This window comes from Podarcis bocagei (assembly GCF_964188305.1).
Source record: "Podarcis bocagei genome assembly, chromosome: 10".
NCBI classification, from domain to species: domain Eukaryota; kingdom Metazoa; phylum Chordata; class Lepidosauria; order Squamata; family Lacertidae; genus Podarcis; species Podarcis bocagei.
The window spans coordinates 8,507,704-8,529,557 of record NC_138135.1 but is presented as its reverse complement, the minus strand read 5'-3'; the positions used below and the strand labels follow the sequence as shown (position 1 = coordinate 8,529,557).

Below are 21,854 nucleotides of genomic sequence, written 5' to 3'. Positions count from 1 at the left end.
CGTGGATGCCTTTTAATATATAGCACCAGACAGTGCCCAGATAAGAGAAAAGCTAGGTTATGCCAGATGTATACAGTCAGCAGTGCAGAAGTTCACAGCTTCAGCAAAATTGTATCCTTGATTAAATCCAGAGTGATAGGCACGTGGAAAAGTCACAACAAATTCGCCAGCACACTGATTGGTCCGGTACACCTAGAGACAGTGAGAAGTGAGAGATTTTGGAAAGAAAGCATCATTATCATATTCATCTTTCAGAAACGGAGATTAACATGGCTGGTAGTAACTACTAATTCATGCATGAACTATGCTATCACCTTCTCCCTTCTCAACCACTTCATAGAGTCTACCAACTGATGCAGGCTGCAAAGAAACTGGTTTTTAAACCTCAATCTTTTTACATAAGGCTCTTAGGGCATATCGCCAAAGGAGCATCTTTCCACTATCTACAAGTGAAATCACTAGTTGCCTAGATAAGGGTTAAAAGCATTTAGAACACAATCTATAGACAGTAGCTAGAAGGATGTCGGGGTTGGTGGTGTTGAAAGCTACTTAAGATTCCACTGGGAAACCTTCACAGTCCAGTTCCTGGCACAGGTTTTTCAGACCTACCAAAGCAATCTCAGTTCCATAATCAGGCCTGAAGCTAGATTGAAATGAATCTACAGAGTGTTTAAAATGCTATTCCAAGCCATTCTGTGTGACACAAGACAAGTAACCTATAGGTAGGTGTAGTGGCTATGAGTTACTCGTGCGTAAACTGGTGCCTCTCTAGGCTAATTTGCCTTGTTGAACCTTTCTGACTGCACAGCCCTTGCTCATCGCGGCTGCCTCAGTCACTGGCAGAATCCATCAGTGGGCGTTTCTTGAACCTCTTCCAACATAAAAGTTGTTTGACACCCAGTCTCCTCCTCCTCTCGCCGCGCAGGAGTCTTCCTCGCAGGGAGGGCGTGGGCAGTGGAGGACCTGGGCTCTCCTCACTGATGTCCAGTGAAGAGTCCTGGAGCCCTCTCTCCAATTCCCCCGTCTGCCCGCCTTTATCCCTGGTGTTGCGCTGATTAGCTTCCCCCTCCACTGAGCTGTTTCTCCCCCTGCTGCTGGGTCCTTCGCCAGCATAATCTGTGAGCCTCCCCTTCGCCTCTCGCTCTGATGTCAGTTCCCTGACAGCAGGTAAAGGTTCTGCAGAACTTACAGGCACACCATGCTCCATTAGCACATTGGGGTTCATGATGGTTACTAGCTGCTGCAGAAGGTCAGGTTGATTCTCAAATAGTTCCGGAGCAAGCTCTCGCATCACTTCCTCCAGCTGTTCTGCTGCATGGGAGGGCACTCCATACCACGTCTTTGGCTCTCCCCTAGCAAAACATATCATCCATTACCACAAAGAAAGCACATTCTAGCATGAGGCGTATTTTCCAACCCTAATCTACAAATAGGCCCAGTCTTCTAGAAGCAGTAGAAGTTTGCCAAGAATAAATGCTTCAAGATGCTACGTATTTATAAGCCTGGTCTTCAGGTAATACACAAGCAAGGAGGATGCTGAGCAATTGCAGGGAAACATATTGTTGTGACGTGGGGTTTGTGATTTCAGCTCTCTTGATATAACATGCTGGAGACAGTTCTCTAGTAACACTTCTTTATTAAAGCAACAAGACTAAGGTCTGGGAAGAGGAAAGCTACATTTATAGGGACAGGGGACTAGCAAGAAAGGATACATTTTGGAGGGAACAATATCAGGCAATCACAGTCCTGCCTTTTGGAGGGAACCAATAAGACAGAGGATCCAAATACAGCAGCTTAAATGAACCAATAGTAGCTGTACCCTCTGGAACCAAAAGGCAGTTACTTTACCCTAATGCAAATACAGACAATAATAATACAGATATAAAATCCTTTGACTCAATACACAACACCCCTCCCCCCCTAGTGAGAACAGCAGACGTAATCTCTCAGGTACTGTGGGGTCCTACAACTTCTACTTGATCTCCTGACAACAGGTGTTGCAGGTTCTGGATTGGGTGTTACCTGTGGTAGAGGGGCTGCTCTAGGGGTTTCGTCAGGAACAGATGGAGTCCCAGACATCTCAGGGTCCCCTATCTGTACCTCGTCATCGTGAGGACTAGCAGACCCTGGTTCATTTGTTAAAGCCCCTGGTGACTGCACCTCTGGGCCATTTTCACTCTGGTCTTGCAGTTCTGCGTCGTTAGCCAGGGATGAATTATCTGGCTCCTCCCTGCCGAGCGCCCGGCGCCTCAGCTGATCTATATGTCTCTTCCACACTTGCCCATTTTCCAAGGTCACATAATAGGACACAGGTCCACTAGCCCGGGTGACCACACCAGCCACCCACCGCGAACCTCGTGAATAGTTCCTCACCCAGACCAGATCTTCAGGGGCGAGATACCTTGTTGTGTCAGTCTCAGCCTGGGGGGTTGCTCTTGAATTACGGTTTGGCCTTTTATCCGGGTGGACATAATCCAGCACCGTTACCAGTCTCCTACCCAAGAGCAGCTCAGCTGGCGACTTGCCCGTCGCGGTACACGGCGTCGCATGCTGCAAAAATAACATTCGCGCGATGCGAGCTGACCAGTTACCCTCCATTAAGCGCGCAATGGATTCTTTGGCTGTTCTTACCATGCGCTCAGCCTGCCCATTGGAGGATGGGTGAAAGGGTGCGGATGTGACCCCTCTTATGAAGTTATCAGCCAAGAATGCCCTGAATTCTTGGGATACAAAAGCTGCCCCATTATCTGATACAATGGTCTCAGGTAACCCGTGGGTTGCAAACAGCTGCCTCAACACCTTGATTACGGCAGCTGATGCCATGCTAGGGACCATCGCCACTTCTAACCATTTGGAATATGCATCAACGATAACCAAAAAGACCTTTCCTTGGAATGGCCCAGCAAAATCTAAGTGCAGCCGGCTCCAGGGAGATCTGGACTGCTCCCACCAGTGGACTGGTGCTCTGGCCACTTCTGGCCACACCTCTTGGCATGCCTTGCATGTTCGTACCCATTGTTCTATGTTCTGGTCCATTCCAGGCCACCACACATAACATCGGGCTAGCGACTTCATCCTGACCATTCCCGGGTGTCCCATGTGAAGCGTCTCAAGAACCCTGTTTCTCAGTGGTGCTGGGATGATCACCCTATCTCCCCACAGGAGACAACCCTTATGCATGGACAACTCGTGCTGCCTAGTCGCATAAGGCCTGAATTTGTCTTCATGCGGACCACCTGGCCACCCCCTCCCCACCCAAGTGAGCACACGGAAGAGAACAGCATCTTTCCTCGTTTTCTCAGCTATATCAGTAGCCGTTACAGGAGCCCCCGGAAGTGTTTCCAGCATCATTATGTGCTCCGCTGGAGCGGGATCGTCATTGCTCCCGCCAGGGAGGGGCAATCGACTCAGCGCATCAGCGTGGCACAACCGTTTCCCCAGCACATGGGTCAAGGTGTACTGGAACCCGTTCAGGAATATAGACCAACGTAACATGCTGGGGGAGAGAATCTGTGGCATTTGTTTGTTCGGGTTGAACAACCCTAACAGTGGCTTGTGGTCCGTTTCAATGTAGAAATGGCGACCGTACACATAATCATGGAACTTTTTGATTCCTGCCACAATTGCAAGCGCCTCTTTGTCAATTTGAGCATAGTTGTGCTCTGTGGGCGACAACGTACGGGAATAGAAAGAGATGGGCTTTTCCGACCCATCTGGTTCCCTATGACTTAGCACCGCCCCCAGGCCATATTGAGAGGCATCACATGCCAGGACCAGCGGCTTTGACTCATCATAATGAGCAAGGACGCTCCTGCTACTCAGCATTCCTCGCAAGGAGTCAAAAGCCTTCTGCTGCCCCTGCCCCCATCGCCACACATTCTTTTTCTGCAACAGTCTATGTAATGGTTCAGCTACCGAAGCTTTCTGGGGTAAGAACGAATGATAAAAGTTAATAAGTCCCAGGAATGACTGCAACTCCGTCTTGTTCTGTGGTCGTGGCGCCTCGATGATTGCCTTAATCTTAGCATCTGTGGGGTGGATGCCTGATGCATCAATTTTAAACCCCAAGAAATCCACAGTTGGCACCCCAAAACTGCATTTTTCCTTTTTCAGTTGCAACCCCACCTCCTTGAACTTGAGCAACACTGCACGAACACGCGCAACCAGTTCCTGTGGGTCTTTTCCAGCAATCAAAACGTCATCAAAAAATGGCAAGACCCCCGGCAGACCTCTTAACAGGCGTTCCATGAGCCCTTGAAAAATCCCTGGGGCCACACAAACTCCAAATTGTAATCTGTTAACTCTGAACGCCCCTTTATGTGTGACAATAGTCTGTGCTTCCGCTGATTGTGGGGTTACTGGCAGCTGTTGGTAAGCTTGTGCCAGGTCAATTTTGGCGAACACCTTGCCCCCAGCCAGTTTAGCCAACAGATGTGATACGACTGGAATGGGGTATGAGTTTCCCCTGAGTGCCTTATTGATAGTGCATTTGTAATCTGCACAGATCCTGACTTCCCCATTTGCTTTAAGGGGCGTGACGATTGGAGTCTCCCACTTAGCAGAGTCCACGGGTGAGAGAACTCCCTGCTTGACCAATTTATCCAGCTCTGCTTCAATCTTGGGTTGCAGTGCAAATGGCACTCGCCTTGGTTTGAGTCGGATTGGGGCCACCCCAGGGTCCAACTCGAAGTCAACTGGGGGCCCTTTATAACAACCCAGTTTTCCATTAAAGAGACCAGCAAATTCTTTGCATAATGCCTCGCTCATCTCGGCAGGTTTGGATTGAATTAAGCCCTGATATACTCAGTCCCAGGGCGGGGAACCAGTCAGTGCCCAGGAGACTGGGGCGACTGCCCTTCGCAATCACCAGTTTGAGTACAGCCTGTTTGTCCTGGAACTGTACTCTCACGGCACACATTCCCATAACATGGATGCGGCCCGCTGAGTATGACTGCAAGGTTGCCGGGAAGGGCTCCAGAGGGGGCAACTTACCCCTGGGGAAGAATGTCCTCGCGGTCTGGTCCGACACGATAGTGAATCCAGATCCGGAGTCCACCTCCATGTCGCACTGCTGACCCTCAATCTTCACCTTGACGTGTGCCTTGCCTTGCGCTGGGAACTGCACGACCCTCCCGTTGATCTCCGTTACGTAGTGGCAGTCTTTTAGAAAATGGGTTGCTGTGGGCGGTCTGCGATGCTCCGGTCTAGGTGCTCCTGTCGCTCCCAACGCCGCCGATCTACAGACCCTGGCGATGTGACCTGTCTTCCCGCACGTCCGGCACATAGCATCCTGGAAACGACAACTCTTCCGCTCATGGTTTCCGCCACAACCTGGGCACCTGCCTCGGTGATCTTTGTGCACTGTGCAGGCCTGACGCACTGACTCGACCCCACGGACTGGGCTCTGGCTCGGAGTAGCCTCTAGCTCGTCCATGGCATGCGCAACTTCTATCTGTGGCTTAGGGGCCTTGCGACTGGCATCAAGCTCCTCTCTTTCATAATTCTCCGTGGCGGTGGCCTCCTTCAAGGCTGAAGCAAGGGTAACCTCTTCTTTAGCCACGATGCGTCTTCTGGCTTTCTTGCTGCTCAGACCACCGACAAACCGATCCAGGAGAGTCTCTTCCAGATTTTGGAAGTCGCAGTGCTGAGCGAGCTTCCGCAGTTCAGCTAGAAATGCAGATACAGACTCCCCAGTACGCTGCTGCCTCTTATGAAACTCCATCCGCCGGGCCATCTTGGTCTCAGTAGGCGCCAAGTGGCTTGTTAGGCAGGCAAGAATATCTTTGAGAGATGTCTCACTTAGCTTCGCTGGAGCAAGCAATGCCTTGGCCAGCTTGAAGGTCTCAGGCCCACAGTAGCTCAGGAATGTGGCCCTTCTTTTGCTGGCATCGGTGATCCCTTGAGCCTCTGCGAAGAACTCGAAGCGTTCGACGTAGTCTTCCCACGTGTGGGGCTCGGATAGCTGGAAGGGCTCCAATACCCTTGGACTCTCCATTGTCCTGTGGGCAGGGTCATCTTCTCAGCTGGCCAGTGAGTCTTGTTCTTAGCTGCAATCCGGACTCTGAGGCAGGGCTGCGTTTAACCGCTCCTCAGCATTCCGGATCCCACCCTCGTCGCCAGTTGTTGTGACGTGGGGTTTGTGATTTCAGCTCTCTTGATATAACATGCTGGAGACAGTTCTCTAGTAACACTTCTTTATTAAAGCAACAAGACTAAAGACTGGGGAGAGGAAAGCTACATTTATAGGGACAGGGAACTAGCCAGAAAGGATACATTTTGGAGGGAACAATATCAGGCAATCACAGTCCTGCCTTTTGGAGGGAACCAATAAGACAGAGGATCCAAATACAGCAGCTTAAATGAACCAATAGTAGCTGTACCCTCTGGAACCAAAAGGCAGTTACTTTACCCTAATGCAAATACAGACAATAATAATACAGATATAAAATCCTTTGACTCAATACACAACACATATGATTGTTCAGAAATTGACTAAGGAGGTTCACAGACATTACTCTGGCCCGTCCTACATATTTCACCACAAAATCAATACCGTAAAGCAGACAGACCTAAGAGATCTATTTGCATTCCAACACTCTGAGGTTGGGAGAATTCCGCCAGCCGCCAATCAGGGCAAAGTTCCAGGTGCTGTTTTTGATGCATAAAGCCTTGGAATAACCCAAAAGATCATCTCTTCCCCCTTATATACTCAGTAGACCCTTGCGCTCTGCAGGTGAGGTCTTCCAGGGAGTCTTTTCCACACTATGTCAGAACGGAATGCCTCCCCGTGGAATGTTTTTCCTGTTAAACATTAGACAGGCGTCCTTTGGGTGCCGGCTGAATAGCTTCCTCTTTGTGCCTCACTCCAGTCTTCATCTGGGGTTAATATTTTAAAAGATGCTTATCGGTTGTTGTCAGACAACGTTGGGCTCCTTGGGGAGCCCAGCTGTTTCAGAGTGTTGGATTCCAAAGGTAGTGGATTTCCCCTTTATTTATGGCTTCTAGACAGAGTCTGGACTGCTGTCAGTCTGGAATTCCTGAGCTGCGATTCCTGCCTTGCAGAGTTGGACTAGATTAATCTCCTTCCAACTACAGTGGTACCTCGGGTTAAGTACTTAATTCGTTCCGGAGGTCCGTTCTTAACCTGAAACTGTACTTTTTTTTAAATAACATTTTTATTCAAAATTAAAACAAAACATATTATCCAGAAACATATCATCCTTATTTCCCCCCCATTTTTCCTCCCTCCCTCCCCCTCCCTCCCCCCACAGAACCCACCCACCCCCGATTTCCCTCAGTTCCAGTCTTTGATTTCTCTAAAAATGCTGTTTTCTGCATGTTACACAGTTGTATAGATCCTCAGACTATTTAGCTGATTATTATCAATAAAAAGTTTCTGAATGTTTATTCAAAACCAGCCAAGGAGCCCGGTTCGCTTTGTTGTGTCTTCAAATACCTCGTAAAGGGTTCCCATTCATCTTTAAAGTCACACTTATCCTTGTCCCAACCTGAAACTGTTCTTAACCTGAAGCACCACTTTAGCTAATGGGGCCTCCTCCTGCTGCCGCGCCACCGGAGCACGATTTCTGTTCTCATCCTGAAGCAAAGTTCTTAACCCCAGTCTGTAACCTGAAGCATCTGTAACCCGAGGTACCACTGTATACGGTTCTAAGCTTCTACACAAACTTAATAAATAAGGAAATAATAATCATAATAATAAAGTTATTATTTATACCCCGCCCATCTGGCTGGGTTTCCCCAGCCAATCTGGGCGGCTTCCAGCAAAATATTAAAATACAATAATTCGTCAAATTTTAAAAACTTCCCTAAACAGGGCTGCCTTCAGGTGTCTTATAGAAGTCAGATACAGTGGTAGCTCGGGTTACAGACGCTTCAGGTTACAGACTCCACTAACCCAGAAATAGTACCTCGGGTTGAGAACTTTGCTACAGGATGAGAACAGAAATTGTGCTCCGGAGGAGCGGTGGCAGCGGGAGACCCCATTAGCTAAAGTGGTGCTTCAGGTTAAGAACAGTTTCAGGTTAAGAACGGACCTCCAGGACGAATTAAGTTCTTAACCCGAGGTACCACAGTAGTTGTTTATTTCCTTGACATCTGATGGGAGGGCGCCACTACTGAGAAGGCCCTCTGCCTGGTTCCCTGTAACCTCACTTCTCGCAGAGAGGGAACCGCCAGAAGGCCCTTGGAGCTGGACCTCAGTGTCCAGGCTGAACTATGGGGGTGGAGACGCTCCTTCAGGTCTACTGGACTGAGGTCGTTCAGGGCATGGGTAGGCAAACTAAGGCCCGGTGGCCGGATCCTGCTCAATCGACTTCTAAATCCGGCCTGCGGATGGTCCGGGAATCAGCGTGTTTTTATATCAGTAGAATGTGTCCTTTTCTTTAAAATGTATCTCTGGGTTATTTGTGGGGCTTGTCTGGTGTTTTTACATGAGTAGAATGTGTGCTTTTATTTAAAATGCATCTCTGGGTTATTTATGGGGCATAGGAATTTGTTCATATTTTTTCCCCAAAATATAGTCCGGCCCCCCACAAGGTCTGAGGGACAGTGGACCGGCCCCCTGCTGAAAAAGTTTGCTGACCCCTGGTTTAGGGCTTTTAAATGTCAGCACCAACACTTTGAACACCCAAAACGGAGCATGTTCAGCTTCCAAAAAAAAGTTCGCAAACCAGAACACTTACTTCCGGGTTTGCAGCGTTTGGGTTCCAAGGTGTTTGAGTACCAAGGTGTTTGAGAACCGAGGTTACCCCTATATTCTTAACATACTAGCTTTCTTGAAATGTGGCTTAGATTCACGGGGGAATCCCTCGTCCAGATCCTGCCCTCTGGAGCACAGAAAACAAACACCCTCCATCATCTACACAACAGCCCTTCTCCGATATCTGAAGATGGCTTAATTGTTGCATCTCCAGCATAAAGATTTTGCATCCCTTCCTGGGTTGGAAGGGCTACTCAGAAAAAAGTTGCACAGTGCTGTTTTCTCGTTTCCCCCGAAGCTTGTTCATTTCCTCGAACAAATGCATGCCTCTGTTCTTCAGAAACGTCCTTCCTCTTCCCAAATTATTTAGACTCTTCCCCCCCTTTCCTGTCATCACCCCTGTTCACCCCCAACTGCCTATGGGTTCCCCCCTCCAAAGTTGTGTCCACACATTTTGTACATGGGTCGCTGTTTCCCCTTTTTGTCCCTTCCTCTCAAGTAGAACTTCCCCGTCCACCATAACTTCTGCAAACCAGCAGGAATTTGTTTTTTAAATATTTTTTATTGATCAATTTCCACATAACAAATTATCAAACCTTATAATCACATACATTATCCCCCCCCCTTCCTCTCCCCACCAAGGACTTCCCTCAGTTCCTCTCCCTGATTTCTCTTCACATATTTTCTCTGCATATTATAAAATTGTACATATCCTTACAATGTCATAGCAATGACAAACCTAGACAGCATCTTAAAAAGCAAAGACATCACCTTGCCAACAAAGGTCTGTATAGTTCAGGCTATGGTTTTCCCAGTAGTGATGTATGGAAGTGAGAGCTGGACCATAAAGAAGGCTGATCGCCGAAGAATTGATGCTTTTGAATTCTGGTGCTGGAGGAGACTCTGGAGAGTCCCGTGGACTGCAAGTAGATCAAACCTCTCCATTCTGAAGGAAATCAGCCCTGAGTGCTCACTGGAAGGACAGATCCTGAAGACTTTGGCCGCCTCATGAGAAGAGAAGACTCCCTGGAAAAGACCCTGGTGTTGGGAAAGTTGGAGGGCACAAGGAGAAGGGGACGACAGAGGACGAGATGGTTGGACAGTGTTCTCGAAGCTACCAGCATGAGTTTGACCAAACTGCGGGAGGCAGTGGAAGACAGGAGTGCCTGGCGTGCTCAGGTCCAGGGGGTCACAAAGAGTCGGACACGACTAAACGACTAAACAACAACAACATATCCTTACATATCTATCCATCATCTTATCAACCAATGAATTTGTGAATGTTTATTCAAAACCTGCCAAGGAGTCTAGTTCATTTTGTTGTCTTTTTAAATAGTTCCCATTCCTCCCTGAAGTCACAATTGCCCTTGTCTCGCAATCTGTAAATCAGTTTGGCCAGTTCTGCATAATTCATCAATTTCTCTTGCCATTGTTCTTTCGTGCTGCTGTTGTAGCATACATAAATAAATTCTTTGTTTTCCTTGGCAGGTTTTGTCCCACAATCCCTAACAAAAATACTTCTCAAACCAGCAGGAATTTGTTTAACCTGTGTACGTGCCATATCTACTTGAAAGTGCCAAGGCAGAACTTAATGTTCAAAACTCTTACATTATATTTGTTGGCTGCGTTTAGATTGACTGTTGCTGAAGGACAGAATAGGATTTCACACTTTCGCCTTCATATCTTCAGAAGAGTTGACTCATTTGACCTTGTGGCTGGTGTTTTTGGAGTATATTAACAACCAAACTCGTTCCCACCAGATTTAACTTTATTGGTACAGTGGTGCCTCGCAAGATGAAATTAATCCGTTCCGCGAATCTCTTCGTCTTGCGGTTTTTTCGTCTTGCAAAGCACGGCTATTAGCGGCTTAGCGGCTATTAGTGGCTTAGCGGCTATTAACGGCTTAGCGGCTTTAAGAAAAAGGAAACAAACTCACAAGAACTCGCAAGACATTTCATCTTGCGAAGCAAGCCCGTAGGGAAATTTGTCTTGCGGAACGACTCAAAAAACGCAAAACCCTTTCGTCTAGCGAGTTTTTCGTCTTGTGAGGCATTCGTCTTGCGGGGCACCACTGTACTGGTTATATACCGCAGTCCACTATTATTGAGAACAAGAATCTTGCTTTCTAGTCTGACTTCAGATTAAACCTCTCTGTGTTTTCCGATGTCATATCCAACCATGTGGATCTAGAATAGAAAGTCGCCACCTGACACTTGCTTTTGTTTCGTAAAATAATTTGACTGCTTAATAACATTTTAAAGTGGGGGGAAACAGTGTAACAATTCCAATTTGCACTAAAAAGCAGTTTTTTTAAAAGGGCGTGTCGCTCTCAGCCAAGAAACCTGAGGTCTCATCTGGGTACGTACAGAAGTATTTCCTTCCAAGAAAACAGGTGTTTTTCTGATATACCAGATTTGCACAAAAAAGTAGGGGGTGACGCAGGCCGCCAATTGGATGAGAAGGTTGTCGTGTGGATGCCAGAGATGCACACATCCACACACACACAAACAGAGACACAAGCAGCTTCAAATCCTCACTGAATTCCAGTGTGGATGTGAGGCACAGAACTACAGTTCCCAGAATACCCTGGGAAAAGGGGTTGATTTTTCAGCATGGTTTGTAGCTCTGGGAGGGGACCAGGGGTCTCCTTATAACTCTCAGCAACTTTAACAAACCATAATACCTAGGATTCTTTGTGTGAGAGCGGGGGGAAGCCGTGGCTGTTTAAAGTGGCATGAAACTACTTTAAGTCTACAGTGCAAACAGTACTCAGTACTGAGCTATAGCGACTCGGTTTAAGGCAGTTTCTTATACCATGTTCCTTTAGCTTTTTTTTTAAAAAAAAATTACAGTTGTTGTTAGTAGTAGTAGTAGTATTGAGATGACCAGCCAGAATGAAACGGCTCTTATTTTTGGCCTACTTTTGTTGAAGGAAATTGTGCAATGAGGTTTTCCATTCACCGAAATAAAAAAAAAGGAAGAAAGAACACACTGTAACAATGGGGGGGGGATGTAAGAATAAAACAGAAGCAAAAGTAAAAACCAGTGGCCCGATGTTAGGAAATTCCTTAAAGTACAATGAGAAATCATTGTCAGAGGGAGGCATGTTTCACCGGTAGTAGCAGCTGTGGAAAAGGCGTACCGAGCCGTAGGAATTTCTGGGAAGGAGTTTGAAAATGTAATTTGCATTGCACTAGAAACTGATATCTGGATGAATACTGTCGTATTCTCAATGAAGTTGTCTTTTTTAAAGCCAGGTGGGTTGCTATCGCTATATCTAGCAGCAGGAGTAATTTCCGTAGTTTAGACATTGCATATTGGTTCATTAAGATATTTCTCGCTTCACCCAAAATGCTTGCAGAGCAGTTTGCGACAGAATAAGGCAGCTGTGTAAGGAGCGAGAAGGTTAAAAATAATCGCGTGTTGAGACCCCACAGTTCCCTAGGGAGTGAATAACCAGACACGGCAGCAGCATACAGTGGCGCCTTGGTTCTCAAATGCCTTGCAACTCAAACAATTTGGAACCCAAACACTGCAAACCTGGAAGTAAGTGTTCCAGTTTGCGATTTTTTTCTGAAAGTCGAACATGCTCCGCTTTGAGTGTTATGCTTCTGTTTTGAGTGTTATGCTGAGGTCTGTCTGTTTTTGCTGTTTATTTTGCGTTTCCGTTTTTGCGGCTCTTTTTGTTTTATTTTTGTGACACTGTGGAACCCAGTTCAGCTCCTGATTGATTGGGTAATTGCAGTACAGTGGTACCTTGGGTTACATACACTTCAGGTTACATACGCTTCAGGTTACAGACTCCACTAACCCAGAAGTAGTACTTCGGGTTAAGAACTTTGCGTCAGGATGAGAACAGAAATCGTGCGGCAGCAGCGGGAGACCCCATTAGCTAAAGTGATACCTCAGGTTAAGAACAGTTTCAGGTTAAGAACGGAACTCCAGAACGAATTAAGTACTTAACTTGAGGTACCACTGTACATTGTTTATTGCTTTCATTTTATGGGTCAATGGTCTTGTTAGATAGTAAAATCCATGTTAAATTGCTGTTTTAGGGGTTGTTTTTAAAAGTCTGGAAGGGATTAATCCGTTTCACATTGCTTTCTATGGGGAAGTGCGCCTTGGTGTTGGAATGCTTTGGTTTTGGAACGGACCTCCGGAACGGATTAAGTTTGAGAACCAAGGTACCACTGTATGGGTTTTTGGGTTCAAACAGGCCACAACTTTATCGGTTGAAGATGTGAACTCTTTGGCATTTACATTGCGGGAAGCCAGCACTATTCCATCAGCTGGAAGTGCATCAAACCATCTATGGAAGGGGTGCACTATGACCCATATCAAATAGGGGAACACCCCGAGGGGTTCCCATTGGAGGAGTGCTATGGCCCAAACCCGGCCTGGATATTGGAGCTCTCCTCCCAGATATTTTTAACGGAATACCCTTTATGCAGGAGGGGCAGGCAGAGGCTAGAATCTCCCCTCCAGCCAAAACCTAGACTTCCCCAATGCCAAACCTCACAAAGTTGGGACGATTGCTATGAGGTAGGCGAAAGCCAGATGGGCAGTGCTGATTTTCCTCCTCCTCCTCCCCCTCCTCCTCCTCCTCCTCCTCCTCTTCTTCTTCTTCTTCTTCTTCTTCTTCTTCTTCTTCTTCTTCTTCGAATCATAGAGTTGGAAGAGACCACAAGGGCCATCGAGTCCAACCCCCTGCCAAGCAGGAAACACCATCAGAGCACTCCTGACATATGGTTGTCAAGCCTCTGCTTAAAGACCTCCAAAGTAGGAGACTCCACCACACTCCTTGGCAGCAAATTCCACTGTCAAACAGCCCTTACTGTCAGGAAGTTCTTCCTAATGTTTAGGTGGAATCTTCTTTCTTGTAGTTTGGATCCATTGCTCCGTGTCCGCTTCTCTGGAGCAGCAGAAAACAACCTTTCTCCCTCCTCTATGTGACATCCTTTTATATATTTGAACATGGCTATCATATCACCCCTTAACCTCCTCTTCTCCAGGCTAAACATCCCCAGCTCCCTTAGCCGTTCCTCATAAGGCATCGTTTCCAGGCCTTTGACCATTTTGGTTGCCCTCCTCTGGACACGTTCCAGTTTGTCAGTGTCCTTCTTGAACTGTGGTGCCCAGAACTGGACACAGTACTCCAGGTGAGGTCTGACCAGAGCAGAATACAGTGGCACTATTACTTCCCTTGATCTAGATGCTATACTCCTATTGATGCAGCCCAGAATCGCATTGGCTTTTTTAGCTGCCGCGTCACACTGTTGGCTCATGTCAAGTTTGTGGTCAACCAAGACTCCTAGATCCTTTTCACATGTACTGCTCTCAAGCCAGGTGTCACCCATCTTGTATTTGTGCCTCTCATTTTTTTTGCCCAAGTGCAATACTTTACATTTCTCCCTGTTAAAATTCATCTTCTTCTTCTTCTTCTTCTATTTATTTTCAGGGGCAGCCTCAACATTGCGCATGACCTCTAATCAAAAGGGGGGTGTCACAATTTCACTCTGTTTCATTCCAAGATGTTTCTGCCTTTGAGAGATCCCAGATTTATTTCCCCCCAATGCTCTCCTTTAGCCTTTCCTGAAACAGCTGTCTGACCTTTTCCTGAAAGTAGTAAAGGAAAACCATTGAGGTTATCACCCAGATGCAAGCAGCTGGAGTTGCTGAACCAGATGGCTTCCATTTGCAATACAGTGGTACCTTGGGTGACAGACGCTTCAGGTTACAGACTCCGCTAACCCAGAAATAGTACCTCAGGTTAAGAACTTTGCTTCAGGATGAGAACAGAAATCGTGCTCCGGCAGCAGCGGGAGGCCCCATTAGCTAAAGTGGTACCTCAGGTTAAGAACAGTTTCAGGTTAAGAACGGACCTCCAGAACGAATTAAGTTCTTAACCCGAGGTACCACTGTTTAGCAAGCCCTTTGTCTCTCTTCTAACCCAATGCCCCTGATCAGATATGGTACAGTCCTCTCCCCACCTTGAGCCACCATAAACATTCTCTCAGCGCCAGGTGGAAACTTAGTGGCTTCTTCCAGGCACTTAATGGATTAGGATTATTTTGCTTTTTGTTGATGTTGGTTTTGCTGCTGTTTTGTTGGGTTTGTTTTATAAGATATCGTTGGGCTTCCTCCTTTCCCCCCTGCTGATTTTGTGCTATTTTATGCTTTTAAAAGTTTGGGAGCGCCACATGTGTCAGCAGCCTAATAAATTGAAATAGTAAATAAATAAAAATAAATTGCCCAGTTTTCTGCAGAATAAAGGTCAAGGACCCCTGACAGTTAAGTCCAGTCACAAACAACTCTGGGGCTGAGGCGCTCATCTCACTTTACCGGCTGAGGGAGCTGACGTTTGTCCGCAGACAATTTTTCTGGGTCATGTGGCCAGTATGACTAAGCCACTTCTGGTGAAACCAGAGCAGTGCATGGAAACGCTGTTTACCTTCCCACCGGAGTGGTATCTATTTATCTACCTGCACTTTGACGTGCTTTCGAACTGCTAGGTTGACAGAAGCAGGGACCGAGCAACGGGAGCTCACCCCGTTGCGGGAACTCGAACCACCAACCTTCTGATCAGCAAGCCCAAGAGGCTTAGTGGTTTACATCACAGCGCCACCCGCATTCCTAATGCAGCTGCAGGAAGAGCAAAGGGACATAAACTTCCAGCACTTGTTTTACGCATGAGTAACACACAATCTGTGCTCGATCAAATAAATCCTAGCATGAGAAAGGGTCATTAATTCCTCGGCTGGTATATTTGATCGGCGGTTCAAATCTGCACGACGGGGTGAGCTCCCGTTGCTTTGTCCCATCTCCTACCAACCTAGCAGTTTGAAAGCACACCAGTGCAAGTAGATAAATAGGTACCACTACGGCGGGAAGATAAATGGCATTTCTGTGCGCTCTGGTTTCCATCACGGTGTCCCGTTGTGCCAGAAGCGGTTTAGTCCTGCTGGCCACATGACCCGGAAAGCTGTCTGTGGACAAACGCAAGCTTCCTCTGCCTGAAAGCAAGATGAGCGTTGCACCCCATAGTCGAATTTGACTGGACTTAACGGTCCAGGTGCCCTTAAACTTAATACGTGCTAGTTTTAGTTTTAGATCCAGAACAGTGAAGGTAATCTGAAATGATTACCTTTCATTCATTTACGCATTGCGCAAAAATACGCTTGCTGTGTTTTGGTCCTGTGTCGTTTTATTATAAATAATAATATACCGGTAAATAAATAATTTTTATTTATATCCCGCCCCCCCCCCAGCCGAAGCCAGGCTCAATACAACATTCTAAAATCATTTCATTATAAAATTAATTCAAATCAAATTAATGGCAACCATTGAGCTAGAGTTCCGTGAAGATTGCCAAAGGAGGGAGTCAGGCTGTGCCCTGGCCAAAGAATAATTATCATTATTCTTTAAGAGGATTTCTATACCATTGAATCATCAAAACCTCTAAGCCTGCCCTTCCCTACCATTGGCTGCAGCCAGTATGAGTTGTAGCATAGCTGTTTCTGGAGGGCCTCAAATAGTGGCAAAAGCTGCTCTAAATCATCTACATAAAACATACATATCCTGTGTGCCTTTCCCCTAAAGGCCAGAGTTTGCCCAATATCAAATTGCTACAATTCCTTATACAGTGGTACCTCGGGTTACAGACGCTTCAGGTTACAGACGTTTCAGTTTACAGACTCACCTAACCCAGAAATAGTGCTTCAGGTTAAGAACTTTGCTTTAGGATGAGAACAGAAATTGTGCTCCAGCGGCACGGCATCAGCAAGGAGGCCCCATTAGCTAAAGTGGTGCTTCAGGTTAAGAACAGTTTCAGGTTAAGAATGGACCTCCGGAACGAATTAAGTTCTTAACCCGAGGTACCACTGTACCACAGACTCAACAAGTTTCATCCACCTGTTCTGAATCTTCCGACACTGAGCTCTGTTGGAGGTCCATGAATTCTGGCATTAAGAGAGAGGGAGGAAAACATTCAGCAAACATTCCTCCATCCCCAGCAACACCTTGAATTTGGCAGGTAACAAACACCCTGGCTCCCAGCGCAGATTGCTGAGCGGGGATATAAAAGGTCAGCAAGGTCATAATAAATCAGTTTTTTTTTCCAAAGGGGTGGGAGGAAGAACCTGCGGAAAAAGATGCGCACCCACCCAAAAAGGGAGGTACCCCAGCTGTGCTGGCAAGCCTTTCACTGTCGATGCATTCCTGCCTTTCCTTTGCAAGATGTGTCTTTCCTATGAAAGTAAGAACTTGCTGAGCCAACTATTGGAATTAGGATGTATGAAGGGGTGACGTGGGGAAGTCCGAGAATGTGGTTAAGAAAGTAAGGATTTGAAATTATGCATGTTTGTCTTTGTCTTTGTGTGTTTGTAATGTCAACATAAAATCTGAAAACTCAATAAAAAATTTATTATAAAAAAAAAAGATGTGTCTTCAAAAAAACAAAAAAACAACAACCCACAACTCTTAATACATAAACTTGGAGAGTTACATCCCAGAGGTATTTTGGCCCCGTTCCATTGACATTACGCCATTTGTTCTACTTCTAAAGTTCAGGGTGCGAGTGCCAATGCTTATGTAATCTAGCTTGGCACCCCACGTGCTCTCGAGGGAAGTTATCGTCAGGCTTGGGGGAAGCCCATTGTTTGGAGAAGTACAAATCTACAGGAATGCCCAAAACAGACCCGTGGGAACTGAGTGTGCTCAGTTTGTGTGTGTGTGTATGTGTGTAATAACAGAAAACTGGGTGGGAGGAGGAATAGCGTGAAATAGACTCCGCACTGCGACATTTTGTCGCAGCGCTCGCTTGCCTTCTTACAAAAAATGTGCTAACCTCTACAATGTGTTCTGTAATACACTATGCAGTTATACCTTGGGTTACAGCCGCTTCAGGTTGCGTTTTTTCGGGTTATGGACTGCCAAAACCCGGAAGTACCGGAACGGGTTACTTCAGGGGTTCGGCGGCCGTGCATGCGCATGTGCCGAATCACAACCCACGCGTGCGCAGACGTGCATCCCACATGGATCATGTTCGCAACCCGAGCGTCCACTGTATTACTTTGAAAGGAAGTCTTTCCTTCTGTTTTGCAGAAGAAAGGGGTTCTCTGCCCTCTGGTCTCTCTGCTATTCCACCCCTGCCCCCCCCAAAAAAAAATTCCTGGTACCAACCAGTCTGTATATTTTAGTCATTTTCAGAGGTTACGCTCGAGGTGCCCCCGCAAAGTGGGCAAAAAGAGAAGACGGGGCATCCTCAGTTATGGCTCCAAGCCTCAGGAATTCCCTCCCCAGGGTGCCCAGCCGGACACCAGCATTGTTATCCTTCCAATACGAGGCAGGGATCCTCCTTTGGAGAATTGAGACGCGGCAGAGGCTGTGACAACTTTAAGAAATATGGTTTATTCACCTATTTACACCTTCGGTTGGCATGGAGCGAGTTCAGATTTTACAGCACGGTCCACTCAAGAGGGGCTTGTCCCCCACAGCAGTGTAGCCCTGGAGTCCAGGGCATCTCTCCCAGCGGAAACGGCATTTACCTTCCCGCCACAGCGGTACCTATTTATCTACTTGTACCGGCATGCTTTCGAACTGCTAGGTTGGCAGGAGCTGGGACCAAGCAACGGGAGCTCACCCCGTCGCAGGGATTCGAACCGCTGACCTTCCGATCGGCAAGCCAAACAGTGGTTTGGACCACAGCGCCACCCGCGTCCCTGTCTTTGTGTGTTAGCTGCCTTTAAAAATGGTTTTTATGGGAGAACGCAAAGGCTTTTGCCTCCTTACCTGTGGGTTCTTTTTAGCCATGAGCTTAGGATGAAAATGGCATATATCTGGGGTGGCTAGTACCTATAGCCCTCTAAACATGGTGGAGACTGTCGTAGCTTTAAGAAGTACAGTTTATTCCCCTATTTACACCTTCAGTCTGCATGCAGGGAGTCCAGATCTTACAACATGGTCATTTCAAGAGGGGCTTGTCCCCCACGGCAGTCCAAGGCATCTCTCCCAGCCAGCCTTCAGCCAACCTGCCCAAGATGGATCCCAGTCTTTCTTCTCTCCCTTTCCTCTTCCCAGCACACCTTGTTAAAGACTCTCTTTTCCTGTCACCTCACACCCGGTTACCCCGGCAACCTTCCAAACCCCCCCCCCGTGTCTGTTCACATCTCACGGCCAAGGGGGAAAGGACAGTTTTCTTTCATTGCCCAAGGCCCTCAATGGCCCTGAATTGTTTATTAATGGTCCTAGCTTGGCCAAGTCATTTTGCATAGGCCTGCCCAGGAATTCCTCTGCCACTAGAAAAAAAACAAGTCACGGAACCGAGAAAATACACAAAACAAATGAAATACAGTCATACCTCGGCTTGAATGTGCTTCGGGTTGAGCACGTTCAAGTTGCGCTCCGCGGCAACCCGGAAGTAATGGATTGCGTTACTTCTGGGTTTCGCCACTCACGCATGTGCAGGCGCTCAAAATGACGTCACACGCATGCGCGGAAGCGGCAAAACGCGCCCCGTGCACCATTGCAGCTTATGTTGCGTTCAGGATGCGAACGCAGCTCCGGAACGGATCCTGTTCACATCCCGAAGTACCACTGTACTGTGAAAATCCCTGAAACGAGAAGTAATTGACTAGAAATAATATCTTATGGGAAAAAACTAAATAAAAAACAAAAAGTTTAAGAGAAAACGTAGAAAAACCTAGAATTGAACAAAGCCTTAATGGGATGCCGGCTACAAACCTCGTTTCACTGAACTATTCCGTTTCCTCAGAAGGAAATAGAGAAATCATAAACCTTAAATGACCAAATTCAAAGAAAGGGGGTAAAACTCCCAAAAATTCTGAAGTATTATAATCCTAGCTCGGCCTAAGTGAAGCAAAGCGCAGTACAGTGGTACCTCGGGTTATGTACTTAATTCGTTCTTAACCTGAAACTGTTCTTAGCCTGAAGCACCACTAATGGGGCCTCCTGCTGCTGCCGCGCCGCCGGAGCCCGATTTCTGTTCTCATCCTGAAGCAAAGTTCTTAACCTGAAGCACTATTTCTGGGTTAGCGGAGTCTGTAACCTGAAGCGTATGTAACCTGTAATAAAGGATTAAGGACTCAAAGGTACAGTTTCTAAAACTGAGTTTACAAAAAAGGTTTGAAAACCTAAATGGCAAGTTTTAGACACAGCCCAACTTGAAGAAAGCCAAGCACAGTAACAAAGAGTTGAGGACTCAGCTGTGAAAATTTTTGTATTGCCTTTACAAAAGGTTTCAAAAACCCAAATGGCACAAATTCAAAGAAAGGAATACAAGATAAGCTGTTTTAGATTTTAAACAAACTCAAGAACAGGGCTGAAACGCTCCCCTGAGTTTGCAAAAAGGGAATTCCTCTGCAGCTTGTCTTTCTCCCTCCGCATCCCAGATAATCCACATCCTGCTATTTATTAATTTCTAGGGGTTAGGGGTGTCGTCCCCCCCACCTAAGTCTATTAACAACCCGCTCTTCTTGTGCCCTTGCCTTTAGCCCCAGGTAACTGCGGTGAGCCCCCTCAGGTACAAAATGCAGAGGTTCCTAAAGGGAGCGGCGACGGCAACAAACTGCGGTACTCGTGCGTCAAGAATTACAAGAGGAAAGCAGGAACGTCCAATCTGGCCGTGTGCAGGAAGAACGACACAACGAAAAAGTTCCAATGGGAGGTGACCCTGAGCTGCATCCGTAAGTAGTACCTGCGTTCTGTGTGATGGGGCTCATAATAATAATTTGTTATTTATACCCCGCCCATCTGGCTGGGTTTCCCCAGCCAACTCTGGGCGGCTTCCAACAAAACACTAAAATACAATAACCTATTAAACATTAAAAGCTCCCCTAAACAGGGCTGCCTTAAGATGTCTTCTAAAAGTCTGGTAGTTATTTTTCTCTTTGACATCTGGTGGGAGGGCGTTCCACAGGGCGGGTGCCACCACCAAGAAGGCCCTCTGCCTGGTTCCCTGTAACCTCACTTCTCGCAGGGAGGGAACCGCCAGAAGGCCCTCAGTGCTGGACCTCAGTGTCCGGGCAGAACGATGGAGGTGGAGACGCTCCTTCAGGTATACAGGACCAAGGCCGTTTAGGACTTTCAAGACACCAACACTTTCAGCACCAACACTTTGAATTGTGCTCAGAAACGTACTGGGAGCCAGTGTAGGTCTTTCAGGACCGGTGTTATATGGTCTTGTCGGCTGCTCCTAGTCACCAGTCTGGCTGCCGCACTCTGGATTAGTCTTAGTTTCCAGGTCACCTTCAAAGGTAGCCCCACATAGAGCGCATTGCAGTAGTCCAAGTGAGAGATAACCAGAGCATGCACCACTCTGGCGAGACAGTCTGCGGGCAGGGAGGGTCTCTGACTGCATACCAGATGGAGCTGATAAACAGCTGCCCTGGACACAGAACTGACTTGTGCCTCCATGGTGAGCTTAGGGCTCACCTTGGCTCACCTTCTCACCTGTGAACCTGTTCCTGTATTAAGATCCACAAAGCCCCCCCCCCTCCGTCGGTCTCTCAAAGTCATGGCTGACCGCAGCCACGTCCAGGTAGAGGTGTCCCAGAATTCTGTCAGAATGGGTAGCAACTCTGGAAATGGCAGCAGTCCGCGTCTTGGTGGATTTGATTTAAATCAAATCGATTTAAATCACGATTTAAATCACTAGTCAGTAAGACTTGATTTAAATCACTAGTCAGCAAGACTTGATTTAAATTTTATTTATTTATTTATCTTTACAGAAAGGCTCGTTCTTGCTGGTATAATCTTAACGTTTACAACCAGATGAAGGTTTCCTTTTTGGAAGGATAAATTTTCAGAGCAGTTTTTTACAGTTCTATCAAAAATTACTGAGTTGGTTATGCTATCAGAAATACATAGACACATAATTACGAAATTATGGTGAAGTTTAATAAGTTAACTGTTTCTATTTGGACAACTTTTCTGCTGTAATTTATTGGAAGGAGAAAAAATAGCCATTTCCTTAATAACAATTTATTTAACTAAAACAATAACATTATAGCATATGTATGCACGTTTGGTTAAACTTTTTTTTAAAAAAACCCTTAAACTGAGTTTTGGCACACAATAAAAACTTAAAACAAATCCTTATTTCCTGTTGAATAGCCTT

General features: G+C 46.7%; 1 protein-coding gene across 1 annotated transcript in view; it reads left to right on the top strand.

Moving 5' to 3' along the window:
- The window catches only part of IL15RA (interleukin 15 receptor subunit alpha), a 52,226-nt gene that overhangs the window by 12,321 nt on the left and 18,051 nt on the right, over positions 1-21,854 (top strand). The window contains exon 2 of the mRNA XM_081210440.1: positions 20,230-20,421. Coding sequence (XP_081066566.1) covers positions 20,230-20,421 — 192 coding nt within the window. The remainder of the gene's footprint in view (positions 1-20,229; positions 20,422-21,854) is intronic.